Here is a 26,742-nt window from a genome sequence, read left to right as displayed (position 1 = left end):
TTTTGAGATCTTATAAATATGAAAATTGAGTCAACTTCTGTTTTCCATCTAACTGGTGACAGATTATTTGGTATATTCACTTTTTTTTGAAAACTCTTACAATGATGATCCTTAAATGATCCTTAATCTGAAAGGGTTTCATGTAAAAATCAACGGCTCTCATCGACTTTTAATTCCATATTTTCCTTTCATTTTCAATCCAACTCTATCATTTTCACATCATCCCCAAAACCTTCTCTTTTCCAACCAATTTAACCGTGGGGACGAATGGATGGGTCCTCCGGAAAACGAGGCAGAAAATTGAAAAAGTGGTGCTCCTCCTCTTCTTTCACCCCTTCTGTGTTCCAGAGAATCCGCGCAAGAAGCAATTTGAGAAGCAGGAGAAAGTAAGAGAAGAAGAAGAAGAAGACTACGAAGAGTAGAAAGAAGAAGAAGCTGTCATTTTCAATTTTGGGAATAGACGACTCCGCAGCGACTCCTTTAACTCATTTTCTAACCTACTCGTCTCATTTTGCCAATTTACGAAATGAAATGAGAATTATATTTTAAACTGGTATGAAGCAGAGTTAACTCTGTAAAAAGCGAAATGAATAAGAACCTACTAGTATTCGGATTTCTGATATTTGTAAAAATAGGAGAAACATCGAAAAAGTTTCCATTGAGTAGGTTTCATATTTTTCTGCAAAAAAACAATAAATGGTATTATTCACCCTTTTTCAAGTAGGCACATAAATAACTGCTTGCTTTCATAGGAGCCTAGCCATTCTAGTAACTGCTAAAAGAATGTGTAACCCGTAGTTTTGATTTTCGTAACCACCTCTACAAAAGGTTAAGGCTGTGTAAATGGAACTCCATACATTTTGGTAAAACTAATCTGTAAAATGCCACGTTGCAACAAGTGGGCCGAACTATTAAACAAGAATAAACTGATCAACTTATCAATTATTAGGTTAAAAGGCATATTTTACTGATATGCTAAGTTTTCCAAACAGTCACTAAATGCCTACGCGTATTTTGTATAGAGGTATAACATTCTTCTCAAATAGGCATATGATTCACTTTTGTGTGGAAAACTTGTTTAAAATTTAATTTGGTTTAATTTCAGGAGCTTTTGTAGCGTCTACAGATATTGATAATGATACAGCCCATGCCATTATTGAAGTGAGTTGTTTTTTTTTTTTTTTTTCATCTGAAAGCCTATGACCCATTCTTTCAAAATATGCAAATTTCCAATCGTTTTTTTTTTCATTCAGATGCTCAGATTGGCGGAAATGACATTCAACGCGTTGTCCGATGTCGATTTTGACGTACTTTTGGGTACGAGAGATCTTCCGCCAATGGAAATGGCAACAATGATGTGGAATTTGAATCGAATAAGTGAGTTATATCACATAGAGCTCCAAGAAAATTAAAAATACTACATTTAGTCTGTGATGAAATGAAACTGGGATATATGCTCATGTTGGCTGGTACTAATTTCAAAAATTATGGTATTTATGAAGATATTGCTAATCATATGAAGGTATGTATTCACTAAAGATTTGAGACCATTATGAATAAGTACAATTATAATAGTTAAACATTATATCATAGTTAAGAAAAAAGTATTCATTTAACGAAATACAAGATATGGGCGGAGTCTATTTTTAAATCTATATAAATTAATGAGTTTTTGACTAACTCGTACGTATTCGACATTTTCTGAAGTTTTTGCATATTATATATTTTGTTTCCAGATGCCTCTTATCGACTGGGAGCCTTCAAAATCTGAAAATATAGGTAAAACGACTGAAAATAATCCGATGATATTTTCGGTTGCTCCATCAGCTGAGCAGCTTTTAATTGATTATATTCAATACAAAGGATGGAGAGATGTTGTATATATTCATGACGGAAAAAATGGTAATTTTAAATTGATATCACAAACTTTGGAAACAATATTCAGCTGATCGCACTTTACGTACAATGTTCTCATATCTGCACGAGAAATCTCCGAAATATCAGTTATTCGTTGATAATTATGTGGTAATAGATGAAAATATACCTTCATTAGAAAAAAAAAATAAAATCTCAGGCACCATCAGACGAAGAGATGTTCAAAGAATTTTTAAACGAATTTCATCGGAGAATATCGACACAACACACATTAAAAAGTAATGATAGTTCCGAAGAAATTGATGAACCAATGTGAGTTTGACTGAAAATATCCATATTCAGGCGTACGCCTACCAACTACGTGCCTACCTATACGCATGTAGCTAGGCACATGTTATAGTCAAAAACTGCTTGTCTTCGGATCAGAAAAGTGTGTGATTTAAAATTTTCATAAAAATTTAAAATTGTAAGTAGTTTATGTTAACTCTCAGACCCGTAAATGTAATAGTTGACTTGGAAGGAAGCTACCGTACTCGTGCATTTTTGAGAGCCCTTGAGGAAAGTGTACTTGTGAAGAAAGAATATCATTATGTGTTCTCGAATTTCGTAAGTTAATTTACTATTCAAATTGATTTTATTTTTGAGTTCAGGATGTTGATGAGACTGATTTATCTGGGTTCCATTTTTCGCTTATCAACATCACAATATTTCGAATTTTCGACAAAAATAATAAGAAGTTCTTGTAAGTTGGTTTGCAGAGCTTAACGTTATGAGAAATTTTACAGAAAAACACGTGCAGAATTCCATGATGTATATCGTGGAGGATTCTCGAACACTGACAGTATTCCAACTGCTGCTGCATTTGCTCATGATGCTATTCTAGTTGCTGGAAAAGCTTTACAAATTGCAATGAATGAACATGGAAAAGGAATTTTTGATAAGTGAGTAGCACGGAAACATTTTATAAAATTAATGTCAACACAGTTGAACTTTCAACTAAATCTTTTTGCTTCAACGGACACGAGGAAAATCGTTAGAGAGACCTGAAATGGTCTAATAATTTTAAGATTACAGTAATACAGTGCATTTTTTCCACTTTTCATGATAAAAAACCTTCATAAAGGGTTTTTATGCTTCTCTCTTATTTTTGCTCCCACGGATACCCCGAAGAAGCTTGTCAAAATTTGGTGTTTTCGACACACTCTTGCGAATGATCGAATTCCATACTAACCTTGGTTATATGGGTTAAAACCAAAGCTGTAAACGAATAAGGCGCACATGACTCCTTGCACCAGCGGACAACTCGCGGGTTTCGCACACCACTCTGCATTGCATAGAGACTGGGCGGGGCTAGGAGAACAACTACTGTAGAGGCTGAAAAAATTTAAGGCATTATGCACATAGTGGGCGGAGTTAAAAAATATATGTCTAGAAGCTTATTTATATTTATATTTCTGCGAAAAATTAAAGATTTTAAAAACTGCATAAAAAATCATCCATATATTTAGATCATTTGTACGTCATCAATTATTTAATCGTGGGAGAAAAGGATTATATTGCCGTCCTCATGAAGATCAAACTGAATCTCGTCAATTTGAAACATTTGAACATGGAAAAAAAATTGCGGAAGCTATCAAAAAAGTTGTTCTCACGGATAAAGATGGGACATTAACTGGAAGAATACAATTTGATAAAGTCACTGGAAAACGAACAAACTTTTCCGCCGAAATCGTAGAGATTAAGCCAGGTGTAAATTCTTTGAATAGTATTTGGGAGGTAAATAATTCCTGTAAGTTATAAACTCAAATCATAGTTTCAGAGATTTCAATGGGCTGAAGGAGAAGGATTTCTGCTTGGCGGAGAACGATATGTTCAGGAAAAGAAGAAAGACTCAAGTCAAACAAGAAAAGGAATTTTGCCATCGAAGCCATGGCAGTTGCGTTTCAACGTGGTCACTGTTCTAGTAAAGCCGTTTGTAATGCTGAAAAGAAGAAATCCAGGAGAGCCAGAATTGAAAGGAAATGATAGGCAAGTGTTGTTAAAGTTTGCCTCCACGGAAACCCCGAGGAAGCTGTTCCAAAAATTTTTGTGTTCGACACATTCTTTCGAAAGATCGAATTCCATGCTAACCTTGGTTAACTTGGGTTAAAACCAATAAAAGTGTCGAGCAGTGCTCATCTGAACTGCAGTCGCCCCCGACATATCGCGGGTTCCGAACACCACTGTTGTTTGCACGTGAAGTAGGCGGAGTTTAGGAAAGAACTGATAATAATGTGCATTGAAAGTTGAGTAGAAACGTGATTGTGATTGAATAAAATTTCAGATTCGAGGGATATTGTATCGACCTGCTCAATTTACTTGCAAAAAATATCACAGGATTCGAGTACGACGTTTTTATTTCTGATGGAAATAAATATGGGTCAAGACAAGCTGATGGAAGTTGGGATGGAATGATTGGATATCTTTTGAATGAGGTTTTCTAATTCTACACTAATTATGAATGTAACCGAGTATATTTTCGATTCCTGAAATTTTCAGACAGCGGACGTGGCAGTGGCTCCACTAACCATAACCCAGGAGAGAGAACGAGCAGTTGACTTTTCAAAACCTTTCATGACAACTGGAATATCAATTATGATTAAAAAACCAGAGAAACAGGAATTTAATATCTTTTCTTTCATGGAACCACTTGGAATGACAATTTGGATTTTCACTTTGAGCTCTTATTTTGGGGTTTGTGATTTGTTTTTTTTTTGAAAATCAGTTGTCGAAATTTTTCAAATAGTCTCTCGGTATCAGCATGAAACCATCTGCATAACGTTTTAAGTTTTTTCGAACGCGTTGAAGCGCAATGAACCGCAAAAAGTAACCTCTACAGTAGTCGTTCTCCTAGCCCCGCCTACTTTCTATTCAATGCAGAGTGGTATGCGAAACCCGCGAGTTGTCCGCCGGTGCGAGGAGTCAGGTGCGCTGCACTCGCTGTTAGATTTGGTTTTAACCCAGTTAACCAAGGTTAGCATGGAATTCGATCATTCGCAAGAATGTGTCGAAACACAAAATTTTGGACAAGCTTCCTCGGGGTATCCGTGGGAGCAAAAATAAGAGAGAAGCATAAAAACCCTTTATAAAGGTTTTTTATCATGAAAAGTGGAAAAAATGCACTGTATTACTGTAATCTTAAAATTATTAGACCATTTCAGGTCTCTCTAACGATTTTCCTCGTGTCCTGGTTTTCGCCTTATGAGAAAAGAATTGAATTCAAACGTGGAGAGTTCACAGTTACTAATGAATTTACTCTATATAACTCACTGTGGTTCACATTGGCAGCGTTCATGCAACAAGGAACAGACATCTTACCGAGGTCACTTATTTGTTGTTCAAATGGTAATCGAACTTTACAATTTCAGAGCAGTGTCAGGGCGGATTGCTTCTTCGTGTTGGTGGTTCTTCACTCTAATTATTGTCTCTTCATACACGGCTAATCTTGCAGCTTTTCTCACATTAGGTATGAATCCGTAGTTTATTCGAATAAATAATGGATCCTTCCAGAAAGAATGACACCTCCAATTGAAAGTGTTGAAGATCTAGCAAATCAGAATAAAATTCTGTATGGTGTCAATGAAGGTGGATCAACGGCTGCATTTTTTGAGGTTAAATGCGTTATCTTTAAATTGAAAATTAATTACTGAATTTTCAGGACTCAATTGTGCCATTGTACAAGAAAATGTGGAACTTTATGGTGAGCACAACACAGAAGCAGATTGAATTGGAAAAACAATCGATTACAAATAGGTAAAAGGGGCTTTTGGAGTGCGCGTCTTTGGAAAAAAAAAGTAGGAAATTCAAATTACATAAATTTTGTCCGCTTTCTGATTGTCGGACAATGTCGAGAAATGTCGAGAAATGTCGCAAAATTAGGTCACAATATGTATTGAAATACATGTTTTTGGAGTTACTTGAATAAGGCAGAATCTGTATTGAAATACACTTCTTAATATCACGACACTACGTTAATATCCCCATAAAGCCAAAAAAAATTACGAAAAAGTCAGATCACGTCTCACACCAAAATTTACTTATACGAGATGAGTGGAACTTGACTATTTTAAATTTTTTGCTTTTCTACTGCTACCAAAAGTTTGAAAAGTTTGAAACATGCAAAAAATCAAATGTTTAACTTTTCCAGTACTTCCAATCGAATATTTGTAAGCTCATATGCAGATGGAATTGAAAAAGTTCGTACGAGTAAAGGGAAATATGCATTTTTGCTCGAAGAAACTACGAATAATTACGAATCAGGACGGAGACCGTGCGATACAATGAAAGTCGGACAAAATTTAAATACACTGGGTTACGGTATTGCGACGAAAATTGGAAATCCATTGAGGTATGTCAAAAATTCTGTAAGCCTAAGGTGGTTTTTATATCAGAAAACAATACGAAAACACATTTTGATTTTATAAAATTTTTAATTTTCAGAGTTTCACTAAACTTGGCAATTCTCTATTTATCTGAAAAAGGAGAACTCAAAAAGTTGGAAAACAAATGGTGGTATGATCGTGGTCAATGTGATACAGGAACGTCTGATGGTGGTACTAGTAGTAGTTTGAATCTGTCAAAAGTTGCTGGAATATTCTACATTCTTCTTGCTGGAATGGTTCTTTCAATGTGTACAGCACTTGTTGAATTCTTATTCAGAAAGAATAAAGAAAATCGAGAGAAAGAGAGAAATCGAATGAGAAGCTCTCGACCATTGAAACCCGGGATTTTGGCTTCATGTGAAAGAGCAAAACAGAAACAATTACAGAATAGAAGGACGAAAAGTGAAGAAGTTTCTACACCCAGAAGTACATTATTTTGAATTTTAACTTTGAAATTGCAAATAAAATTTTAAACTTTGACGATCCGGATTTTTTCAAACAAGTAAAAAACATTGAAAAGTGCATTTTGTACAGAAAACTGAAAACACATATAATAGGTAAAAGGAAACACCACGCCTGCCTGAGTGCACGGTTACTATATGATAACCTGCCTAGAGGCCTACCTACGTGCCTAAGTGCCTACTTCCTGCTTAGCTACGAGCCTACCTATGCGACTTCCGAATGCCTGCCTACACTCCTAATTCATTCTTACCTACACGCCTACCCGATTATTTTATGAATATTTCAACTGTTCAAATTTCATATACGTGAACCGGAAAATTCGAAAGATTCGCGGAGTTTAAAATTTCCACGAACTTTCGAATGATAAAACTCGGATTCAATTATTTCTCGAATACCGAAGAACGTTGTTCAATTATGGAAAAGAAAAAATCGAAGACGAATCTGTTGCAAAAGTTTGCGGACAAATTCAAAAAGAAGAAAAGATCCAGATCGGCACCGGTTAGATGATTTGAAGAAGTTGGAAGCTAAATTAATATAATTTAGACATCTAAAGAGAGAACCTCAGAGATTAGCAAAAGAAAATCTCGTTCTCCATCAAAATCAAAAGTGACAACTGGAAATTCTCATGGAGCTTCCACGGATAATAAGACTAAAACGGACACAAATCGTATGGAGGTAACTGCGAAAGGATTTAAAAAGGCAAAAGATGCAAAGAAATTGGAAAAGAAGAAGGAGGTAAGTAATTCTATTATTTTACTGTTCTTGCAATCCATATTAGAAGAGGGGCCTAAGTAACATTCCATTTTGCAACGCCCTCAGAATCAGTAATTCAATCTTCTACGTAGATTCTATATTTTCAGGAAACTGGTCCATCAAAAACCCCGTCAACGATAGCTCTCCGTCGTGCTGAAAGTCAAATGGAACTTTCTGGAAATCGAAAGAACGTTGAGAAAGGTGTCAAAACGTGGGTGGAGCAACTAGAAAAACTGGTGGAAATTCGTAAACTTCTCGAGGCGGACTTCAAACCAATTGACACAATGAAAGTCGATTTGGAAAAGTGTCAGGCATTCAAGAAAAATATTGATTATTGTCAGTCGGAGAACGTGGAACTTTATGATGCCAATCGAGTTAAAGGAGGAGGTGAAGCTGACTTCTTTTATCACGCAACTGTGACATCCATTCCATCGGTAAGCAATTGAGAGAAAGAGGGGGGCTCCCTCAACTCCATTATACTAACCAAAATCGTGGCAAGACCCTGCGAGAAAGACAGTGTTATTTGTAGAATGTTAACTTGAATATAATTCAGATAAGCACAAAGTCTACAATTCTTGCACAACTTCCTTTATCCGACTCTCCACATTCACTTGAATCATTTTGGTTGATGGTTGCCGCACAGAAAATTCAAAGACTCTTCATACTTATTGGAGAAGATGAGCTAGACAAGGCTGCACTGAGCGAATACTTTCCAGAAGATTTCAAAGAATTTAAAACAATTCGAGTCAATAATCGGAAGACTGTGTCGAAAAGTGATGAACAACCGAATACTCAATTGTATTATGAAGTTGTGCCAAAAGACTGTGCAGAAGCTCCATTCGCAATGATCGAGATTTGTGATTTTTGGCCAGATGGTAAAATTCCGACAGTTAGCTACGGAAGGATTGCTGCCACTGCAGCAAGTGTCTTTGATTCTGATATTGTAAGTTGTTATCCTTAATTAAATTTCACTGAAACTAATTTTTTTCAGGATAGTGACGCAACTTGTGCTATTGTGAGCAACTACGGTGCTGGAAGAGCCGGGTCATTTCTAGTTGGAGTTCAGGCAATTGAAAAATTGCAGGCTGGGGATGCACCTAATATTAAGGTATTTTCACTGTTTTTGAATGAATCAAATAAGATAATTCAGGAAATTGCAATGTCGATTCGTTCCCAACGTCCGTGTGCAATCGAGACTCTTCCACAGTATGTGTTCACTTACATCATTGCATTAACTTATGGACTCAAACATGTCAAAGATCCCGTATTGAAGTCAAAAACTGAAAAAGTGATCAGCCAGCTGGAACAATTCGCATGTGAGAAGATGATGGAGGAGGATGAGGAGGATAATACTACTTGTGAATAGGTGTTAATAGAGAATAAATTGGTTTATTGTATAATGTTTGTCCGGTCGTTTTGAATTTCAGGATATTTTCGATACGTCTTAGATTAAATAATAATTTATTTTAATCAGTATCAATTTAAATAATTACAATAAATTAGTAATACATCTCCACTTGCTTATCACCGAGACATCTCTTGGTCATGCAGAAAATTGGGTCCACTGACTCCAATGTGTCGTCTCCAAACAGAGAAAGTGCAGCTATGCCAAAGACCGTGTGGAAGGGATCCGCCTGAAAAAAATCAAATATAAAAGTTAAATTGGCACGTTTAATAATTATTTCTTCAAAAATTTTTTTTTGGAAAATTGAAAACGTGATCCATTTTTATTTATCCTACTGCCCTCAATTGAGATTTCACTTTGATCGATCAATAGTTTAGTACTCACCGAATAGTTTATTAACCACTTCGTGAAATTCGCTTCCGTCTCGACGCAACGCGAAATGAGCATCCCGGAGTCATCAACTAATTGTTCAACTGGCAGGTATATAAATAAACGTTTTCAGCTGTTCCGACAATGTTTTATTATTTTCAGTTATTTAGACGATCTGTTGAAAGAGCTTCAGATAATGACTAACATATACGAATCGAATGATAGTGTCAAATTTCGAAATGCTCATGTAAGCTTGAGATTATATATGATCTTAGTATACATGTGGGTCATGTTTTCAGAATCTTCTAGTTCGTGAAATCAAGCGTGTTTATGACGCAGAAATGATCGTGAATGGTCTCGGAAGCGGAACACCGCCACCCTCTTTCCTCGGAAGAGCTAATGCTGGAAAAGATGAATCAATGGATCTATCCTCGCTTAGAAATCTTCTGAAGGATGATCCGTTGTTGATGACACCACCACCTGGACTGCAACGTCGCCAGACTTTCAGCCCAATGACTTTGTCATTGATTGGAGGTTTGAAAAATGGTTGTTCTGAGAATGAAAATAAGGAAGAGGGGAAGTTTGAGAAAATTGACAAAGTTTTCTTTCCTCCCGAGACTGCCAAGTATAGTTGATAGTATTGGAATGGACGTTCCAAAATATGACCTTTCAGCAATACTAATCCAGTCGGACGCCTCATTGGTCCACGTGGAATGACAATTCGCCAACTCGAAAAAGATCTCGGATGCAAGCTGTTCATTCGCGGAAAAGGTATATCTTGCAGTTTGAGAAATCAATAATCTGTTCTATTTTGCAGGATGTACAAAAGATGATGCCAAAGAAGAACGTCTTCGTGAACGTGTTGGCTGGGAGCATCTCAAAGAACCGATTCACGTGATGATTTCAGTCCGCTCCGATTCGGAAGAGGCTGCATCCGAGAAACTGTCATCTATCAAGAAAATGCTTCAAGAATTTTTGGAACATACTGACTCGGAACTCAAACGCTCTCAGCTTATGCAACTAGCTGTTATTGAAGGAACACTCAAATAATTGCTTTGTTGTGGCCAATACATTATTTGATTGTAATACAAATATAAATTTCTGAATATTATTAAGAAAACTTACACAATCTCCGGGCCTGTCTGCAAATCCTCCAGTTTCATCATCTTGACAAGCGTATATGAACTTTTTCATAGCATCAGAATCAATGAAATTGAGGCGTCCGAGAATGGCGAGAGAAGCGAGAACCCACCAGGAATAACATACATCGGGTAATTTCTCAGGCCGACCTGAATTGAAAGTATTTTATGTTTATAAATATCTAATAGTCTTACCATTTAATCCTCCACTATCACATTGCCTGAAAGCAAGCCATTCGGCTGTTCTATCTCTATCAATCTCATCAAGTCGTCCGGCAATCGCCAGAGCTCCAACACAACAGTATATCTGTCCGGAATGACTTTCAGATCCTGGGCGTGTTCCGAATCCACCATCCGTATTGTAACATCTCATGAGAAATCGTACAGCTGAATCGATATTCAATGTGGACAGTCGACCAAGTAAATGACAAGTAGCGAGAGAGCACAGAGTGAATCGTGTATCAACTTCTCCTTCAAATTAATTTTTTTCTAAAAGGTTTTTTTCAAGAGAAATATAACTTACCAGATAAATCTCCACAAAAGCTTCCGTCTTCTTGTTGCAAGCCTTTCACATATTCGCTGATTGTATCCGCATCTGCTTTCTCAATTGAATTGAAAATAATCAAAGTTTGAACAGCACACAGTGTGTGTAGAAGATGACTATCATGACCAGGAGCAGGTCCATATCCTCCGTCCGTGTTCCGACAGCCAAGTACGTAATTCACGATTTCCTCAGTCGACATTCTCTCGAGCTGAAAAAAGAATTTATTATCTATGTACACAGAATAATTCTAAAAATTCTCTCACCTGCTTTGATAAATCCATCGCGTTGACACACCAATAAATTCCGCTCACTCTCAGATGTTCAGCCATTATATAATGCTGAAATATAATTATTTAATTTATTTCCACATCTAATATAACATTGCCACTTACATAGCTATTTTTGTTTTTCTCGTATTGATTGATAAAGTTAGCATGTAGATCTTTCAGTAATTCGTTTGGAGAATTTTGCGGCAGATCGACATCCTTCCGAGCAAAATCTAAAAGTCCAGCAAAGCTCTGAAACCTTTACATTCTAAAAAATTATGTTTAATAAATTTAGTTACCATTTTTAGGTTGAAACCGTTGCCAAATTGATGAAGAAAGCGTGTAACTGAAGAAAAATTATGAAATTTTTATCGTTGAAAACATTAAATATGCAACGAACGAGGCTCCGAAATTACGAATCGCGTGTTGTTTAGCGAGAGCGCCAACTTAAATTTAGTTTGTTTTCTCTGTGTTTTTGTTTTACCAATTCCTTTTAAATTATTTTTACAGATTTTCAGAATGCAATACACTTACCAGCACATTCAGGATTTGGTACCGGGTCCGACTCCACAAAACTTCTACGGGAAAATAATTTTCATCAAGAAAAAAATCAACCAAATTGTTGTTCTTATCAAAGTGAGTGATTTATCGATTCTATCAATTATTGTCATATGATTTTTAGGATGAAACGCAATCTATCTATTTACGAGTAATACCAAAAGAAGACCAGGAGCTTGAATTTCAGCTACGCCAAGTGGTACGAGTTCATCGGTGCAAAATTCAGTCAATTCTCAATTCAAAAGAAGGAATTGCTCAAATCGGATTATTTGGTAAAACTTATTATGTGACACAATTACAATTTCTTAAGTATTCCAGGTTGTCATCTTATAGCTTGGTCTCAATCCGGAAAAGTGGATAATCCTGTTATTATCAGCTCAAGATCATGGACTAAAAGCGATGAAGACAGTGAAAGGGTCAGTTAAGATAATTGAAAAAAGTTTAATGTGTTATTGAATTTTCACAACTTTCAGCTCCAGACGCTCCGCAAACTAGGAAAATCAAGAAGAAAGTCAGGTCGGAAAACATCAGTTGATACTATGGCAAACAAATTAGTAAGCTCAACTGTTTGTTGAAAATGCTAATTATATTGTTATAGATTGAGCGCCGAGAAGCGATGTTTGCTGATACATTTATCAAGAGCCTTTTCAACAAAATTGCACTTTCAAGAAAGGAACATCTTTCAAGAAATGCTCGAGAATTGTTCTATCACCGGCCTGGAGACATTGTTGAAACTCAAAAGTCAGAAAATTAGTCAATTCCTAGGTGATAAATATGAAACGGTTATTGAATTTGTACGGAAAATAATGAAGTTTTAAAAAGAAAGAAAATTATCGAAAAATTTCCCATATTGATTATTTTTTGACCATCTTATATATAATTTCAGTTTACTAGAAATTGATGATTCTTGGTTCAACGATGAGAATTCGGAACAATTTGTGCAATATGTATTGAACTGTACAACTTGTCATGTCGAATACAATCACGTTGAGTATGCACAAAACAATATCCCAACAAATTGTCGGTTCTGTCAAGGTTAGCCTTTTATGGAGTCAACAATGTAAAGAATCGAACCATATTCATTTTCAGAAGCAATGGAAAGTTTCCACGCTGCATTTCGGATTCGTATTTCTATTGAAACTTATGGAGTATTTCTTACAATCCCTTTGGAATTGATTGTGAGTTTCTCATTTTTCGACCACTCTTAAAATATAATCAAAATCTCAGAAAACGGAGCTGGACATTTGTGAAGATTGGGATTCTGAAAGCAATATCGTAGAAGAGGAAGAGAAAGTTACTAGATTCAAAAAAAATATTCAGGTACGAATCCTAGCCAATTTGGAAAGCATAGTTCAAATTTTAAAAATTTCAGGAAAAGGTTCGCGATGCGTCAATTGTGCATATAAAAGGGTTGGTAGTGTTCCGTTCACTTGAATTGAAGTCAATTGATATTCATCTCTCGGAAGTTGTTTTCTACAATATTAATATTTGAGTTTTCAGTATTTCTTCGCTTCTACTAATAATCATGTTAAATATAAATTCAATTTCACTTGTGAATAATATTACTGAGAATAAACGGATTTTATTGCAAAAGTCTAATGTTCCGTCTAGTTTACAATTAAAAATCCTAATCACTCCATTCGTCATCGTCGTCGTCAGATTCTTCGGAATCACTTGGATTTATTCCGGATCTTCTTGCATCGAGGAAGTTCTGAATCTGATCGACAATTGTTCCAGACGTCGTTGATGGGACAGATTGCCTCGTTTCAGGTGTATCACTGACTTTACGCAAGACTTGTGAACGATCGGTTGAACGGATTTGCTGAAAAAGATTCATAGAAAAATATTGATTAAGTCGAAACTTACATCCATTAGACTTCTTCGATCAGAATTAGATTCTGGAACAGCAGTTAATCTAACTGTTGGTGGCCCAGAGATTTCTTGTTCTAGAGCCGGTGGTGGAGGTGGAGGTGGAGGTGGAGGTGGAGGTACAGAAGAAGGCGTTGCAATCGGTGGAAGTGGTGGAGGTGGTGGTGGAGATTTACTAACTTCGGCAGGTTGCGGAGAAGGAGAAGGATTTGGAATACGTGATGGAGGAGGAGGAGCAGGTTTTGGAGTGGTAGGTGGAGTTGTCGAAGAGTACGATGGTCCAGTCGAAATAGGGAATTTAATAGTAGGCGGAGCCGAAGGAGGGGGCGGTGGAGCCACTCGTGTTGGTGTTTTAGGTTCCACTAGTTTGAACTCAGCAAACTGATCAACTTGATGAGAATGTGAAGGTGCATTTGGAGTTGGAGGAGGAGTCTGCTTCGGTACAGTGTCTGGTTTTGTAGCCCAACGATAGGAGTCACGATGAGTTGGAATTCGAGGAGTTGAGAGACCTGGAAATAAACAGTATATGAAGAATGTCCGAATAATAATAATAAAAGTTAAAAAAACACCACTCCTGGAAACATCTGACAATCTTTGACCCCCCTTGAGTCAAGTTCTTTTATCAAAATTTACTTTCCAAAATTGCAACTGTTTGGTAAAAGCTTGAAAACATATTTGAGAGTTATTCAGCAGATGTTGCAATGAGGCTGCCTACTGAGAAGCTCTACAAACACTGGCACCTATCTTTTTTTTTTTGAAAACTGAAGCCCATCTCTTAATCAGTACCAAACAGAAATCAACTTTCCTTCCTTACTAAATACATTCAATATACCTACCTCCTCTAGTCATCTGATCTTCTGGATTTCTTGAAGCACCTCTACTTGGCAACTCTGGCGGTGTATCGTCCATTTCAATTTTCTCAATTTGATAAGTTTGTTCAACGTGTTCTTGTTCGAATTTATAAATGTTTTGAGGCTGTCGCTGATTTGTAGATCCATAAGTATCTTTTCTCGGAGTTTCCCAGTCCGTAGTCTTGATGGGATCCGCAGCAAAAGTGTGACTATGTTTGAATGATGTTGCTGCGGTTACTGTAGACGAAGACCGGAACGACGCAGACATGGAACTCGTGGAATTAGATGTCCAATCGGGATTCAATGGATCACCAGTGATGACTGGTACAATCGGTTGAGAAACATCCTCGACTTTTGGTTTGTTACGTCCAAAAAAGCTCTGAAAAAAGAAATAAATCGGTCTTAGATTTTCAAATTTTGGACAACAATGTTTTGGAGTCTTATTTGTCGACTTTTGTCAATTTTCGGACTCACTTTACTTTTTTTTTTATCTTTATTTTTGTCCTTAACTTCTTTCACAGTTTGAGATTCTTTTTTCACCATCAATGATTGTCTAATATGATCTTCATTTCTTACAATCACTTGCTTCACAATTTCCTCTTCTTCTGGATTATTCACCTGAAATTTCAACGTAGTCTTGGCAATAGAGGTTTGGAAAACTATACATTCAATTTACTCCTAACTTGCATATACAAATCTTCTTGTACATCTGTCAACTTCACACCATCAACATGCCGAAAATCTGTTGGTGCTCCAATTTCAACTTGATTTTTTGATTCACTGTGGGATTTGAATAGATTATGAAAAAAACTAATTTTCTTCTTCTTCTTTCCCTCCAATGCTGGCTGCTTTGCTTTATCGGTACTTCTCGCTGAAATTTAAGGCTTGTGTATTATAGCCCCATATTTTGAAAATAAATTAGTAATTGTTGTATTTTCCATTTATTAAAAATGTGAATATCATTTTCGAATAGTAAGCCTAAGAATCTATATATAAAAGTCACATTCAAAATCTAAAAAGATAAATTTTACAAATGTGGGGTTATCATACACAAGTACCGATTTAGGGTTCTATCTTGCATATATTAGAACTCAAGTTACCGTATTCTACCTATTTCTGTAATAAAAGCAAAGATAGACGGAAATATAAACATTACCCTATTATTATTGAACTCAAAAATTGATTTAAGAAATAGTATTGTACATAATAAAAATATGGAAAAAGCGATATTTTTCCAACTAGTTTAATAATCGAATTACTCACTTTGTCGTTTGCAAACACTATTGTGAAAGTTCTCACATTCCTTTGAGTCGTAAAAGTTCAATCCAATGTATCTGGATTCTGCCTCAAAAACGAGTAACCTTGCATGTTCCTGCATTGTTTCAAACTTTTTGTCTCTATAATCATAGTGTTAGTTGAAATTAAATTATATTCAAGATTACCTAATAAGAAAATCAAATTGAACTGTTGGCTCCCAATCTGGATCTGCAGATGGTTCCATTACTATTATCCGGTAATATCGTTCCGTACTGTTCTGAAAAAGAACTTAAAATTTCGAAAATAGGACCAAAAGATTTAGAGTTTTAGCCAAGAAAAGTTAAAAGTGCGTTTTCAGAAAACCACAATAACTAAGAAAAATGTTCGATACATTTTATTTTAATTTTCCAAATCACAATGGAAAAACCATTACGACACGTCCCTCGAATGTTTATTGAAAGAGTCACATGTTTCGGAAATCAATTTTCAAAAATCCAACTTAAGAAAACTGTGTCACTACTCACTTTCAGGAACAATGCCACAGCGGCTCCTTCATCTGGTTTTCTCCATTGTGCATTCTCAGCAACAAGAAACTGACAAATTCCAGATGAAAGTATCTGAAATACCAGTTTTTGTAATATTATAACTATTTAGTCAGAACCTTATCACTTGCTGATATTCCTCTGAGAACACTTTCCTTTTCATTAATTTCCAAGAAATCACTCAATTCAACTGTAATCATTGTCTATCTGAAAATTATTTTAAAAATAATTGGCAAAAAATCTAGCTTTCAAAATTCAATCAATAACTATGTGTGACATGTTTCAAAATTTGTTTCCAATATTTATTCCTTATCACCTCGTGTACCCCCTTTTCCCTTTTTGCGTCGTCATATCAGTTTTCCGCTCCGCAAACTTCCATATTTGCCGATTTGTGGGAATGTGTGGAAATAAGGAAAAAATAAACAGTTTATTTGTATGCACATTTTTTATTCTTGAATGATTTGTAATGTAAGAATGGAAAATTAGTGTAGATGACCTCAGTTGAGTAAATTTTTGAGCAGTTTCAGTAGACATAGTTTCAGTAGACATACTTTTTTTGTTTGAAAATACATTTTGAACTTCTCGATAATCTCAAAACACTGATGAAGTTATGAAAGTACACTCCGTCGTTGCATTCCTAAAGCTCTTCCCAGCTGATCAAGTGTGTAATCCCATTTGATTGCAAACTTTCGTTCTCACACTTTTAAATGCCTATTGTAATTTTATTGGAAAACTTCATTATGATTAATCACTTAATCTTATTAAAAATATTTGAATGAGTTAAATAATTATTTCTTCGACACAAAAAAGAGCTAATCAGTCAGATTAATCTTCGTGGTGAAAACCCAGATAGTTTTGAATCAGCTTTTCAATTGATACGAGGAGAAGCTCCAAATCTGCACTTTGTTTGGATTTTTCTGAATTGACTTTTATTGACAGCAATTGATTCAATACTTTGTCAAAATCGGCTGACTGTATTTGGGCAGCACTGCCTTTTCCATTTAAGTGACTCTGGCTGCATTCGGTAACTGGAATCTGAGTTTCAGATTTACTACTAGATTGATCCACCATCTGAAAAATGTTCATTGTGAGAATCATAAAATATGAGATGAATAGTTCGAAAAATCTTACTTCAATTAAGGGATTAATTTCATCTTGTGAAGGTGGTAATGGAGAAGAAGCAGAAATAATTTTTGAAGTGCGAGGAAGCGGTGTAGGTACTTTCATTGCTATATCCTGTGCAACTGATGTTGAGGAATCTGATAAGCTGATATTTTTCATTCCATCTATAATTGCAGCATTTGAAACTGGTGATGATGGTGTAGAAGAAAATATTTTTTCTATTTGAACGGGGGTTTGAAAAAGTTCTTGTGGTTGCTCATTTGTGGGTTTTATAAAATATGCGATTTTGGATTTGCTATTCCCGAAGAAGCTCTGAAAATAAGCGGAAGGTGAAACAAATATAAAAATTATTATTATAAACAGAAAAACAATACAAACATATTTTTTGTCAGATTTCTGTTCAATTAAAAAAAATATCGGTTGGTAGAAAAGTTGGTGGAGAATTACTTACTTCTGCTGGTAGTGGAGCAGGAAAAGGATTCAAAAAACGAGAAGGAGTTGATGAAGTGGGAAATGAGGCTGCGAGCACTAAACAAAGTCCAGCCGAAGTAGGAACAATTGGAGCAGGACGAACCGGAGGACGAAGCGGAGCCTCTGCTATTGGTTTTTCTGAACAATGAGTATGATTGGGAAAACTAACATAGTTACCCACCTCTAACTCGAAAGGAAGCACTTCTTCTCGGAGGTTTTGGTGGTTCTTCATTAATATCATTTTCCTCGTCATCCTCTCATCAATATGAGGAAGAACATAGGAATTGTGAGTTGGAGGAGGAGTCTGCTTAGGAACAGTGTCTGGTTTTGTAGCCGAGCGATAGGAGTCACGATGAGTTGGAATTCGAGGAGTTGAGAGACCTGGAAGATTGATATTTTGAACTGTGTATTTTTAAAGAAGGTGTATTTAGCGTGAATGGGGGCTTTAAAATACCAAGAAAATGATATTAATAATTTTTTAATTCAGAAATACCACGAAGAAAATAAAATAACTATTTACAGTAAACGGAAATGTTTTTACCAAATCTCCCTATTTGAACTTCGTTCAAAAGAGAAGCCACGCCCACTTTTGAACCAATCAGTGGCTTCTACTCAGCACATCTGATTGGTTCAAAAGTGCAAGGAGACAATCATTAATTTGTTTTGCAGTTCACATTTTGGAATTAAATCAAACAAAGATCTTATCCTAAATTGAAAATGGGACTTTATGAGTTGAATTTCTTATTCTTTGTTAATATCGAATTTCAGACTGTTTTTGGTGATTCAAAGAAAAACCCGTGATCGCGTTTAAATAGGGTTTATGAAGAAAATGTTTTTTTGATGTTCATGAAGAGACCTTGATTTGCATAAAAATACAATTTAATTGCAATTTTTTGTCTGAATCTAGTTTTTGTTTGAATAAGAATTTTACATGGCTGAAGTCAGAATTAAACACACAAAATGTCGCTTTCAGTCAATCAACTTACTTCCTCGAACTCGCACTGAAGTGCTTCTATTCAGCAACACTGATGGATCCTTGATGGGATCCGCAGAAAAAGTGTGACTATGTTTGAATGATGTTGCTGCGGTTACTGTCCAATCGGGATTCAATGGATCACCAGTGATGACTGGTACAATCGGTTGAGAAACATCCTCGACTTTTGGTTTGTTACGTCCAAAAAAGCTCTGAAAAAAAGAAATAAATCGGTCTTAGATTTTCAAATTTTGGACAACAATGTTTTCGAGTCTTATTTGTCGACTTTTGTCAATTTTCGGATTCACTTTACTTGTTTTGACTTTATCCTTATTTTTGTCCTTAACTTCTTTCACAGTTTGAGATTCTTTTTTCACCATCAATGATTGTCTAATATGATCTTCATTTCTTACAATCAATTGCTTCACAATTTCCTCTTCTTCTGGATTATTCACCTGAAATTTCAACGTAGTCTTGGCAATAGAGGTTTGGAAAACTATACATTCAATTTACTCCTAACTTGCATATACAAATCTTCTTGTACATCTGTCAACTTCACACCATCAACATGCCGAAAATCTGTTGGTGCTTCAATTTCAACTTGTTTTCTTGGTTCCCTGTGGGATTTGAATGGATCATGAAAGAAACTACTTTTCTTCTTCGTCTTTCCCTCCAATGCTGGCTGCTTTGCTTTATCGGTACTTCTCGCTGAAATTTAAGGCTTGTGTATTATAGCCCCATATTTTGAAAATAAATTAGTAATTGTTGTATTTTCCCATTTATTAAAAATGTGAATATCATTTTCGAATAGTAAGCCTAAGAATCTATATATAAAAGTCACATTCAAAATCTAAAAAGATAAATTTTACAAATGTGGGGTTATCATACACAAGTACCGATTTAGGGTTCTATCTTGCATATATTAGAACTCAAGTTACCGTATTCTACCTATTTCTGTAATAAAAGCAAAGATAGACGGAAATATAAACATTACCCTATTATTATTGAACTCAAAAATTGATTTAAGAAATAGTATTGTACATAATAAAAATATGGAAAAAGCGATATTTTTCCAACTAGTTTAATAATCGAATTACTCACTTTGTCGTTTGCAAACACTATTGTGAAAGTTCTCACATTCCTTTGAGTCGTAAAAGTTCAATCCAATGTATCTGGATTCTGCCTCAAAAACGAGTAACCTTGCATGTTCCTGCATTGTTTCAAACTTTTTGTCTCTATAATCATAGTGTTAGTTGAAATTAAATTATATTCAAGATTACCTAATAAGAAAATCAAATTGAACTGTTGGTTCCCAATCTGGATCTGCAGATGGTTCCATTACTATTATCCGGTAATATCGTTCCGTACTGTTCTGAAAAATTGAATTAATCGTCTGTTGAGTTTGAGTATTTCTTTGCAAAACTAAATTGGATTTTGCAAACAATCCTACTGCGACTCACTTCGAAAAAAGTATACATTTCTCATTTTGAAATAATTAATCTAGATTAATTGTTTGTTCTTCTAGTAGTTTTCATATGATAACATCTTTGCAGCTTTCTACCACAGTTCATCTTTTTAAAATTTATCGTACTTACTTTCAAAAACAATGCCACAGCGGTTCCCCCATTCGGTATCCGCCAATGCCCATTTTCAGAAAAAAGAAGTTGACAAATACCTGATGAAAGTATCTGAAATGAGCACAAGCTAGTTGAATTGAAACTACATTTGTCTTTAAGCAGAGACCGTGCCTATCTCTTAGTGCACAAAATCATACCTTATCGCTTGCCGATATTCCTCTTAGAACACTATTTTTTTCGTTGATCTCGAGGAAATCACTCAATTCAGATGTAATCATTTGGAAATTAAAATTTGAACAATCTGGAATGAATAGAATACGAATGATACGATTTGACGAAAGTGCTTTTTAATACAGCAATTGTTAAAAATTTTGAAATATTTACTTATTTCCCAACTTTATCAGTATTTTTGAAATTATTGCTCGCTCTTAATTTTACCGCCTCCAATGAGTCATTTAGGAAGCAAATTCTCATTTCTTTCAATCTTTAAGCTATCCTCGCCATTCATACACTTCAAGACTACTGTAATTTGAAATTAAACAGTTTCAGACACTTTACATCCAGACACTTTACATTTCAAAACGTTTTCAGAGTTTTCTAATTTTTTTTTCAGTTTTTTAAGAAAGACGTTTTTTCAACACAATTTTTATTGGGGCTATTCTAAGAACTACACGTATACTAGGAACATTGGGAATGAATGGGTACAATTTTCACAACAACTGGGAAGAGGAAAAGTGAAGTTTGGAGAGTGTGGTGGTGATAAGAAACAACTAATTTTCAATATGAACAAAATTCGATGCAAGTAGTCAGTGCTTCTTGGAATTGACAATTTCCTTGACAGATCCGTCAGAGTACGCGAAGAATACTGCGTCGACGCAACCGATGAATAATCCGGTTTCAACAATTCCTGGTGTATTGGCCAATCGTTGCTGAATCGCGAACCAATCTCTTCCGGATACGTTTTTCTCGAACTGCCAATCAATAATGAAGTTTCCATTGTCTGTCACAATTGGTCCGCACTTTTTGACAGCTTGTCGAAGTTGACAGCTTCCACCTTCAGCGCGTGGAATCGAACGTAGAAGTGGTTGAGCAGCAAGAGGTAGAACCTGCAATAAATCTCATTAAAAACAGTCAACATAACTACATCTATTTAGAAAAAACTATTGTTCTAAAGTTTATTCTTTAGTGCATCTTTCTTTACTGATAATTATAAAAAGTTAAATAATTTACCTCAATTGGGACATTCGGATAGCGATCACCCAAGTGTTTGGAATCTTTTAAATAATCAGCGATCACGTAAAAGTTTTTTGCAGCGGTTTGAACAATTTTTTCTTGAGCCAGACATCCACCTCCGCCTTTGATGCACGTGAACTGTCCGTCAACTTCATCAGCTCCATCAATACACACATCCAGTTCTGGATGTGAATCCAAATCGGAGACAGGGAGACCAGACTCAATCAGCCATTGTTTTGTCTGAAATACTTATTTATAACAATTGGGTTTGTTGAAAATCTGTTTACCAAAAAACTGGTTGGAACACAGATGATATCCTTGAGACTTCCATTCTGAAATCCTTGTTTAAGATATTCTACCAAATACTTGACAGTGCTTCCGGATCCAACACCAAGACGGCAACCACTTTGCACATATTTTTCACCGCAGGCAAACGCAGCCTGAAATGATTAATGAGGGTTGGAATTGGTCTTAATTTTTGACTTACTCGTTTCTTCGCCTGCTCAATAGGAGCCAGTTCTGCTTCAGGGCCGGTGGAGGTGACCATTCTGGCGGTTCGCAATACTCCTGATAATGGAAATTTTGTAGAAAACATACAAAAATGCTGAAAAGAAAACGAAAACAATAGTAAATTGATAAGAAAGACTGAAATTTTCAGCTGAAATACTGAAATTAATGAAATTCTGCATTGAGACGTGACGGTGTTTGCACTAAAACTACGATAACACACACTATTTGACGACAATTGCTTCTCATTTTTCTTTTTTCTTTTCCGAATTTTCTTTAATTTTCAGCTTATTGAATCTTTCATTAAGGTTATTTTGAACAATTTTCAGAGAAATGAGCAAACGGCCAGTGATTGAGTCTGAAAAGCCTGCGTGGCACGATGAGGACGACGATAATATGGTTGTGGCGGTTCCAAAAAAAGTGAAAATGACAATGCGAGTTGAACTCAAGCGAACCACAGACGAAGAACATGGAGAATTGGATTCAAAGGTAAATTTTTTTTAGAAATACGTTATTCAACGTGTAATAAAGATTATATAATTGAAAATAGGCAGAAGGATAAATTACTTCTGAAAAATAATTTTAATATTTTAGGAATACGTTGGTAGATTGCAAGAGGCGTTCAGAAAACGCCACGGAGGCACACCAAAATGGGCTAAGGCTGCTGCAGGTTTTTGGAAAATCAATAGTTCAAAAATCGTATTTTACAATTTTAGGAGACGAAGAAGAAGGGTCATTGTTGAAAACTGCTGCCGGATATTTGGCGAAAGACGTGAATTTACCAAAAACAACTATTCATACAACTCTTATAAAAGATTTCAACATCGGACACCGATACACTCGTGGAATCACTGTTGTTAAATTTCATAAAACCCGACCAGTGCTCATTGTTGCCGATCAAGGTGGAAATGTTCAACTTTTTAAAGTAAGTTGTGTTTTCTGTTTTAATTAAACCATTCCTTACTTATTTCAGGTAAGTCGTGAGGTTAAAAAGGATCGTTTCCTTCAAAGTGCGAATTTCTCAAAATTCCCGATTGATAGTCTGGAAATTGCTGATAAAGGACACTCTGTGATCTGTTCTTCAAGCCGAAAGGAATATTTGATGCAGTACAATATGGAAACAAGAGAAGTGACACAGTTGAAACCTCCAAACAGTACGTTTAATATTTAATAAAATTTGAAGCAAAACTTTGAACATTTTACAGCAGTACCAAAGCAAGGAATTCGGCTCTTTGCCATTTCGCATGACTCTCAATTTTTGGCAATTGCAGGACACAATTCTCACATCTATGTTCTCCATGCTACTGTATGTCAAAAAATTAAATTATTGGCAAATTAAAAGTTTAAATGTAAAATGTTTCAGTCGATGGAGCATATCACAACAATATCACTCCCAGCAAATGCGTCAGAAATCAAGTTTTTCCCATCGCACAGCCGTGAAATTTGGATCATCTGCGGTTGGTTTTATATTGCCAAAAATTCAAAAATTATTCGAAATTTCTAGAGACCGGCCAAATTGTGATCGCAAACATTGGATTGCCGGGAACCAAATCATCGCAACATACATTCACCGACGATGGAGCTGTGCACGGAACAACACTCGCCATCAGCCAACATGGAGATTACTTTGCGACTGGGTAAGCTTTTTTAAAATCAAACTTTTATAATTCGTAAAATCACGATACTGTCATTCATTCATATAATTCATATATTAATATAATTGTACAGTTTGCTACATCTTTTTTTTTGTTGATATTTTCAGTTTAGCAACAAAAATTTAAAAAAAAAAATCTTTTTTTGTTGAATTCCGGTGAAAATAAATGACCTAGTCTTTACATACATCCTGATTATATGATGAAAATTTGAAATTTCCAGAAGTGATACCGGAATCGTGAATGTCTATTCTGGAAATGATTGCCGCAATTCTACAAATCCTCGTCCACTTTTCAATGTTTCTAATCTCGTCACCGCGGTCTCATCAATCGCTTTCAATTCTGATGCTCAATTGATGGCAATTTGTTCAAATGTCAAGGACAATCATCTTCGTCTCGTCCACGTGGCAAGTCAGACAACATTCAAAAACTTCCCGGAAAGAAACGGAAAAGTGACACATGCAAGATGTGTGGAGTTTTCTCCAAATGGAGGATATATGGCCGTTGGAAACGATGATGGACGTCTTCATGTTTTTGAAATTCATCATTTTACAGACTATTAATTGGTTCTAACATTGTTATTCTTTTCTTTGTCGTTGATTTCGTCCAAATTGTTTTGTTTTTATTCTTCATCCGTTTTTTTGTTGTTATGAAAATTTATCGTTTTTATTCCAACTTCCAGAGCAGCTTTTGAACCACTGGAAGATTTAAAAATACAAACCGACGTTTGCACAAAAAATTCAAAAACAGTTGAACGTAGTCCTAGTCTGTACCGAAAAATGACTTGATCGTTCTTTGTACACTATAGTGACATAGAATTGTCTCAATAGTCGCCAGTTAGAAAAGGGTTGAACAACACAACGAACGATCGAAAATGACGAAAAATTAACAATGAATGTCAGTTTTTCACGTGAAGTCTGGTAGAATTAGTATAAGAGGAACAAGAAAAGTTTAATTTGTTTCTCCAAAGTCCGTTTTTCGGCAGATTTTTCACTGGAGCACAATAACCAATGGTCTCTTACCGACCTACTTGTCACCCGATTTTATTGTGTTTTGATGTCTTAATTCTAGAATTGTGATCGTTGATTATTTGATTGAGAGGAAAACGAATTCAGATTTCTTATCGAAAAACCTACAATTATAACTTTTCCGATCTGTCAATTTGGCCATTTTTTAATTATTTTTTTTGAAGATTAAAAAAAGTTACCGTTTATTCTCTATTAGTGCGGCATCCCCATTGTTCAACTTTGACATCTCATATCTCGGTCATCTCTTGATTTCAGCCAAAAAACTTTAGCTAAAATGCTTATTAAATCTTTTTCTATGCCTAATGTTTTTGAAATGTACAAAATCACCCAAAACCTTCGAGATATATGCAAGTTGAGCTATGTGGGTGCAGCACTGAAAGAGAATATACGATATATTACCATTTTCAGATAAAATCAACTGTTTAAAACTACATCGAATTAACAAATCTGTAAAAAATGTAACGGTCATTATGACTGAGATCGTGGCGAGACCCACTCAAAAAACAGTGTGTGTCTTTAAACTGATGACGGAAAGAAATTTCGTGAAATTATGTCCTCAGTATTGAAACTTGGCACTCAGAAGATTGTTGCTTTTATAAACTCAGTTCCACAAATTTTTTGGCGCCTGTACATAACGACGGAAAAACTGAAATCAAAATACACGTGCCTTCAAAGTACCTTCTCCAGATTTCAGCTTCCACACGATAATTGTTTTTCGAATAGAAGCTACGTATAAAGCCAAATGTTGATGTAATGCCCGCCTGATTATTATCATTGTAAAGTCCACTTCCTCTAGTAATACGACGATATCACAAAACTAACAATTATCATGAAAAATATGTTCTTTCTATAAGTCAGTTAAAAAATTTATTAAAGACTCAATTTAAAATATCAATTAAGATGTCAATGTTTTGGATTTAGGAACTAGAGATTAAAATTATTTATTTTCTAATGTATAGAGTTTATAAAGTCGACAGGCAGGCACAAAAACTAGTTACAAGACATGTGTAACTTTTATTCATTTTCCAATTTTCGATTGTATCACAAGTCTTTGACTAACTAAGTAAGAAGTAATATCATTTTTGGAAATCTTTCTCTGATTCCACCTGAATATTATCATTGCGACGAGTTATAATTCATGAATCTTCTATATTTACTCCTCAACAAATGTGACTCGTCTTGATCTTTAACTTGAGTGTTGAGCTGGATATCGTCGGATTTGAATAAGATAAGTGGGCGAAAAAATGATACGACATTTTTATTTAATTTATATTCCGAAGTGGTATAGTCAGAGCCTTTTCAAATTTTATGTTTTTTGAACGCAAATATCTGGAAAAATGTTATTAATATATCCAATTGAAATCAATTTTTGATCACAACCGATAGTATCTTTACATACACAAAACACAAATTCTTAGACATAGAAAACAGTTTTTAAGATGCAACCTACATTCTATCAATCAATTTTATAGTTTTTTATAAAAATTCTGACTTCGGAGATTGTATCTTTTTAATGACAGGTGGCTACAAGTATTTGTTTGTTTAACTATAAGGAGAGAGAGTATACTGCATTTATTCCTTGGTTAAAATCCAATAGAAGCATATCTTTATGTATTTCATTAAAGTTTCAAGTTGAAACGTCAACTAATGAAACATTTTCAGGTGTGTATAGAAATAGGGAAGGTGTGAGCCATCCAGTGAGCAATTAACATTTTTGAGCCTACGTGGAGCTCTTTCTCCTGTGTATATTTGGAGCATGTTGACTTTTCGCATAGGACCAAATTTAATTAATTGTTTAAAATATTCGTCAAGGTAAGACGTCAAGTCATTTATTAAATTGTAGTGCACAAAAAGCCGTACTTCTGACT

At 35.3% G+C, this 26,742-nt stretch overlaps 9 protein-coding genes and 8 non-coding genes across 21 annotated transcripts; 7 read left to right on the top strand and 10 right to left on the bottom strand.

Annotated features, from left to right (window-relative positions):
• Nucleotides 1-235: 235 nt before the first annotated feature.
• Nucleotides 236-378, bottom strand: K04G7.13. Its single transcript, NR_052435.1, has one exon. It is a non-coding gene; the product is annotated as an Unclassified non-coding RNA K04G7.13 (non-coding RNA).
• An 81-nt stretch (nucleotides 379-459) lies between these two features.
• Nucleotides 460-6,779, top strand: glr-2 (Glutamate receptor 2). Of its 2 annotated transcripts, NM_001025943.3 has the most exons (20): nucleotides 460-662; nucleotides 1,106-1,161; nucleotides 1,254-1,377; nucleotides 1,428-1,522; nucleotides 1,737-1,902; nucleotides 1,946-2,025; nucleotides 2,075-2,187; nucleotides 2,367-2,481; nucleotides 2,526-2,617; nucleotides 2,661-2,816; nucleotides 3,384-3,651; nucleotides 3,695-3,903; nucleotides 4,199-4,349; nucleotides 4,414-4,608; nucleotides 5,076-5,236; nucleotides 5,283-5,380; nucleotides 5,425-5,525; nucleotides 5,573-5,667; nucleotides 6,062-6,262; nucleotides 6,355-6,779. In NM_001025943.3, exons 1-20 carry the CDS (start codon nucleotides 587-589, stop codon nucleotides 6,734-6,736), a joined length of 2,934 nt encoding a protein of 977 aa, NP_001021114.1. In that variant the 5' UTR covers nucleotides 460-586; the 3' UTR covers nucleotides 6,737-6,779. The 2 variants fall into 2 exon arrangements, with proteins under 2 accessions (NP_001021114.1, NP_001021113.1); NM_001025942.4 differs by lacking the exons at nucleotides 2,367-2,481; nucleotides 2,526-2,617 and having other exon boundaries at nucleotides 505-662; nucleotides 6,355-6,776.
• K04G7.14 lies at nucleotides 1,594-1,768 on the bottom strand. Its single transcript, NR_147808.1, has one exon. It is a non-coding gene; the product is annotated as an Unclassified non-coding RNA K04G7.14 (non-coding RNA).
• On the bottom strand, nucleotides 2,530-3,250 carry B0280.21. The gene is made up of 2 exons (NR_147793.1): nucleotides 3,107-3,250; nucleotides 2,530-2,761 (listed from the first exon to the last, which is right to left on the bottom strand). It is a non-coding gene; the product is annotated as an Unclassified non-coding RNA B0280.21 (non-coding RNA).
• Nucleotides 3,022-3,128, bottom strand: sls-2.18. The gene has a single exon (NR_002633.1). It is a non-coding gene; the product is annotated as a small nuclear RNA sls-2.18 (small nuclear RNA).
• Nucleotides 3,308-3,857, bottom strand: B0280.22. The gene has a single exon (NR_147794.1). It is a non-coding gene; the product is annotated as an Unclassified non-coding RNA B0280.22 (non-coding RNA).
• sls-2.16 lies at nucleotides 3,920-4,028 on the bottom strand. The gene has a single exon (NR_002632.1). It is a non-coding gene; the product is annotated as a small nuclear RNA sls-2.16 (small nuclear RNA).
• Nucleotides 4,866-4,972, top strand: sls-2.5. Its single transcript, NR_002631.1, has one exon. It is a non-coding gene; the product is annotated as a small nuclear RNA sls-2.5 (small nuclear RNA).
• Nucleotides 6,780-7,140: 361 nt separating the features above from the next.
• B0280.11 (Putative tyrosine-protein phosphatase B0280.11) lies at nucleotides 7,141-8,917 on the top strand. The gene is made up of 6 exons (NM_066159.4): nucleotides 7,141-7,256; nucleotides 7,302-7,493; nucleotides 7,619-7,945; nucleotides 8,065-8,454; nucleotides 8,503-8,619; nucleotides 8,662-8,917. The coding sequence occupies exons 1-6, from the start codon at nucleotides 7,173-7,175 to the stop codon at nucleotides 8,875-8,877; spliced, it is 1,326 nt and encodes a 441-aa protein (NP_498560.2). The 5' UTR covers nucleotides 7,141-7,172; the 3' UTR covers nucleotides 8,878-8,917.
• On the bottom strand, nucleotides 8,894-11,653 carry ggtb-1 (putative geranylgeranyl transferase type-2 subunit beta). Of its 2 annotated transcripts, NM_066158.9 has the most exons (7): nucleotides 11,534-11,653; nucleotides 11,361-11,486; nucleotides 11,232-11,306; nucleotides 10,948-11,176; nucleotides 10,620-10,895; nucleotides 10,411-10,574; nucleotides 8,894-9,145 (listed from the first exon to the last, which is right to left on the bottom strand). In NM_066158.9, exons 1-7 carry the CDS (start codon nucleotides 11,534-11,536, stop codon nucleotides 9,011-9,013), a joined length of 1,008 nt encoding a protein of 335 aa, NP_498559.1. In that variant the 5' UTR covers nucleotides 11,537-11,653; the 3' UTR covers nucleotides 8,894-9,010. The 2 variants fall into 2 exon arrangements, with proteins under 2 accessions (NP_498559.1, NP_741214.2); NM_171183.6 differs by having other exon boundaries at nucleotides 8,956-10,574; nucleotides 11,534-11,620.
• B0280.17 (K Homology domain-containing protein) lies at nucleotides 9,304-10,395 on the top strand. Its single transcript, NM_001047371.5, has 5 exons — nucleotides 9,304-9,396; nucleotides 9,448-9,532; nucleotides 9,585-9,910; nucleotides 9,959-10,056; nucleotides 10,103-10,395. Exons 1-5 carry the CDS (start codon nucleotides 9,356-9,358, stop codon nucleotides 10,333-10,335), a joined length of 783 nt encoding a protein of 260 aa, NP_001040836.2. The 5' UTR covers nucleotides 9,304-9,355; the 3' UTR covers nucleotides 10,336-10,395.
• On the top strand, nucleotides 9,465-9,485 carry 21ur-11608. The gene has a single exon (NR_052434.1).
• Nucleotides 11,654-11,740: 87 nt separating the features above from the next.
• On the top strand, nucleotides 11,741-13,539 carry pot-1 (Protection of telomeres homolog 1; the record flags this gene model as incomplete). Of its 3 annotated transcripts, none has more annotated exons than NM_001361731.2 (10): nucleotides 11,741-11,870; nucleotides 11,917-12,064; nucleotides 12,111-12,208; nucleotides 12,266-12,346; nucleotides 12,391-12,533; nucleotides 12,679-12,827; nucleotides 12,882-12,970; nucleotides 13,020-13,112; nucleotides 13,165-13,202; nucleotides 13,293-13,539. In NM_001361731.2, 10 exons carry the CDS (start codon nucleotides 11,754-11,756, stop codon nucleotides 13,537-13,539), a joined length of 1,203 nt encoding a protein of 400 aa, NP_001348724.1. The 3 variants fall into 3 exon arrangements, with proteins under 3 accessions (NP_001348724.1, NP_001348725.1, NP_001348726.1); NM_001361732.2 differs by having other exon boundaries at nucleotides 11,743-11,870; nucleotides 12,391-12,557; NM_001361730.1 differs by having other exon boundaries at nucleotides 11,754-11,870; nucleotides 11,980-12,064.
• viro-2 (WH1 domain-containing protein) lies at nucleotides 13,363-16,518 on the bottom strand. The gene is made up of 9 exons (NM_171181.7): nucleotides 16,431-16,518; nucleotides 16,294-16,386; nucleotides 15,955-16,046; nucleotides 15,776-15,909; nucleotides 15,178-15,383; nucleotides 14,987-15,130; nucleotides 14,498-14,891; nucleotides 13,659-14,170; nucleotides 13,363-13,614 (listed from the first exon to the last, which is right to left on the bottom strand). The coding sequence occupies exons 1-9, from the start codon at nucleotides 16,509-16,511 to the stop codon at nucleotides 13,420-13,422; spliced, it is 1,851 nt and encodes a 616-aa protein (NP_741212.2). The 5' UTR covers nucleotides 16,512-16,518; the 3' UTR covers nucleotides 13,363-13,419.
• Nucleotides 16,519-17,036: 518 nt separating this feature from the next.
• Nucleotides 17,037-20,755, bottom strand: B0280.2 (uncharacterized protein). Its single transcript, NM_066156.6, has 10 exons — nucleotides 20,652-20,755; nucleotides 20,473-20,565; nucleotides 20,158-20,249; nucleotides 19,979-20,112; nucleotides 19,398-19,585; nucleotides 19,186-19,332; nucleotides 18,891-19,089; nucleotides 17,885-18,285; nucleotides 17,443-17,745; nucleotides 17,037-17,382 (listed from the first exon to the last, which is right to left on the bottom strand). Exons 1-10 carry the CDS (start codon nucleotides 20,730-20,732, stop codon nucleotides 17,137-17,139), a joined length of 1,884 nt encoding a protein of 627 aa, NP_498557.3. The 5' UTR covers nucleotides 20,733-20,755; the 3' UTR covers nucleotides 17,037-17,136.
• Nucleotides 20,756-21,083: 328 nt separating this feature from the next.
• Nucleotides 21,084-22,291, bottom strand: rpia-1 (Probable-ribose 5-phosphate isomerase). Its single transcript, NM_066155.9, has 4 exons — nucleotides 22,175-22,291; nucleotides 21,975-22,127; nucleotides 21,685-21,927; nucleotides 21,084-21,560 (listed from the first exon to the last, which is right to left on the bottom strand). Exons 1-4 carry the CDS (start codon nucleotides 22,232-22,234, stop codon nucleotides 21,261-21,263), a joined length of 756 nt encoding a protein of 251 aa, NP_498556.1. The 5' UTR covers nucleotides 22,235-22,291; the 3' UTR covers nucleotides 21,084-21,260.
• A 232-nt stretch (nucleotides 22,292-22,523) lies between these two features.
• Nucleotides 22,524-24,514, top strand: B0280.9 (U3 small nucleolar RNA-associated protein 18 homolog). The gene is made up of 8 exons (NM_066154.6): nucleotides 22,524-22,683; nucleotides 22,789-22,864; nucleotides 22,911-23,119; nucleotides 23,168-23,348; nucleotides 23,400-23,500; nucleotides 23,558-23,651; nucleotides 23,699-23,831; nucleotides 24,070-24,514. The coding sequence occupies exons 1-8, from the start codon at nucleotides 22,528-22,530 to the stop codon at nucleotides 24,407-24,409; spliced, it is 1,290 nt and encodes a 429-aa protein (NP_498555.1). The 5' UTR covers nucleotides 22,524-22,527; the 3' UTR covers nucleotides 24,410-24,514.
• Nucleotides 24,515-26,742: the final 2,228 nt, after the last annotated feature.

This window comes from Caenorhabditis elegans, chromosome III, assembly GCF_000002985.6.
Source record: "Caenorhabditis elegans chromosome III".
Lineage (NCBI taxonomy): Eukaryota > Metazoa > Nematoda > Chromadorea > Rhabditida > Rhabditidae > Caenorhabditis > Caenorhabditis elegans.
The sequence above is the reverse complement of the archived record's forward strand: the minus strand, read 5'-3'. Positions and strand labels throughout refer to the sequence as shown.

What these genes read in the sequence shown, in the direction of transcription:
- B0280.17 (NM_001047371.5), top strand. Translation starts at nt 9,356, where the DNA reads ATGAGCATCCCGGAGTCATCAACTAATTGTTCAACTGGCAG. An exon ending in ACTAATTGTTCAACTGGCAG is followed by an intron (nt 9,397 to 9,447) that starts GTATATAAATAA and finishes TATTATTTTCAG; the next exon opens with TTATTTAGACGATCTGTTGA. An exon ending in TTTCCTCCCGAGACTGCCAA is followed by an intron (nt 9,911 to 9,958) that starts GTATAGTTGATA and finishes ATGACCTTTCAG; the next exon opens with CAATACTAATCCAGTCGGAC.
- ggtb-1 (NM_066158.9), bottom strand. An exon ending in CGATGGATTTATCAAAGCAG is followed by an intron (nt 11,177 to 11,231) that starts GTGAGAGAATTT and finishes TTCTTTTTTCAG; the next exon opens with CTCGAGAGAATGTCGACTGA. An exon ending in CAGACAGGCCCGGAGATTGT is followed by an intron (nt 9,146 to 10,410) that starts GTAAGTTTTCTT and finishes GATTTTTTTCAG; the next exon opens with GCGGATCCCTTCCACACGGT.
- B0280.11 (NM_066159.4), top strand. Translation starts at nt 7,173, where the DNA reads ATGGAAAAGAAAAAATCGAAGACGAATCTGTTGCAAAAGTTTGCGGAC. An exon ending in AAAGATCCAGATCGGCACCG is followed by an intron (nt 7,257 to 7,301) that starts GTTAGATGATTT and finishes AATATAATTTAG; the next exon opens with ACATCTAAAGAGAGAACCTC. An exon ending in GTGTCTTTGATTCTGATATT is followed by an intron (nt 8,455 to 8,502) that starts GTAAGTTGTTAT and finishes AATTTTTTTCAG; the next exon opens with GATAGTGACGCAACTTGTGC.
- rpia-1 (NM_066155.9), bottom strand. Translation starts at nt 22,234, where the DNA reads ATGGTCACCTCCACCGGCCCTGAAGCAGAACTGGCTCCTATTGAGCAG. An exon ending in TTGAGCAGGCGAAGAAACGA is followed by an intron (nt 22,128 to 22,174) that starts GTAAGTCAAAAA and finishes TAATCATTTCAG; the next exon opens with GCTGCGTTTGCCTGCGGTGA. An exon ending in ATCCGAATGTCCCAATTGAG is followed by an intron (nt 21,561 to 21,684) that starts GTAAATTATTTA and finishes GATTTATTGCAG; the next exon opens with GTTCTACCTCTTGCTGCTCA.
- viro-2 (NM_171181.7), bottom strand. Translation starts at nt 16,511, where the DNA reads ATGATTACAGTTGAATTGAGTGATTTCTTGGAAATTAATGAAAAGGAA. An exon ending in CTGTGGCATTGTTCCTGAAA is followed by an intron (nt 16,047 to 16,293) that starts GTGAGTAGTGAC and finishes GTTCTTTTTCAG; the next exon opens with AACAGTACGGAACGATATTA. An exon ending in AAGTTAGGAGTAAATTGAAT is followed by an intron (nt 15,131 to 15,177) that starts GTATAGTTTTCC and finishes TTGAAATTTCAG; the next exon opens with GTGAATAATCCAGAAGAAGA.
- B0280.2 (NM_066156.6), bottom strand. Translation starts at nt 20,732, where the DNA reads ATGATTACATCTGAATTGAGTGATTTCCTCGAGATCAACGAAAAAAAT. An exon ending in AAGAAGATTTGTATATGCAA is followed by an intron (nt 19,333 to 19,397) that starts GTTAGGAGTAAA and finishes TTGAAATTTCAG; the next exon opens with GTGAATAATCCAGAAGAAGA. An exon ending in CTGCTCCACTACCAGCAGAA is followed by an intron (nt 17,746 to 17,884) that starts GTAAGTAATTCT and finishes GCTTATTTTCAG; the next exon opens with AGCTTCTTCGGGAATAGCAA.
- glr-2 (NM_001025943.3), top strand. Translation starts at nt 587, where the DNA reads ATGAATAAGAACCTACTAGTATTCGGATTTCTGATATTTGTAAAAATA. An exon ending in CAGCCCATGCCATTATTGAA is followed by an intron (nt 1,162 to 1,253) that starts GTGAGTTGTTTT and finishes TTTTTCATTCAG; the next exon opens with ATGCTCAGATTGGCGGAAAT. An exon ending in AAAAATAATAAGAAGTTCTT is followed by an intron (nt 2,618 to 2,660) that starts GTAAGTTGGTTT and finishes GAAATTTTACAG; the next exon opens with AAAAACACGTGCAGAATTCC.
- B0280.9 (NM_066154.6), top strand. Translation starts at nt 22,528, where the DNA reads ATGAGCAAACGGCCAGTGATTGAGTCTGAAAAGCCTGCGTGGCACGAT. An exon ending in ACAGTTGAAACCTCCAAACA is followed by an intron (nt 23,349 to 23,399) that starts GTACGTTTAATA and finishes AACATTTTACAG; the next exon opens with CAGTACCAAAGCAAGGAATT. An exon ending in TGAAATTTGGATCATCTGCG is followed by an intron (nt 23,652 to 23,698) that starts GTTGGTTTTATA and finishes CGAAATTTCTAG; the next exon opens with AGACCGGCCAAATTGTGATC.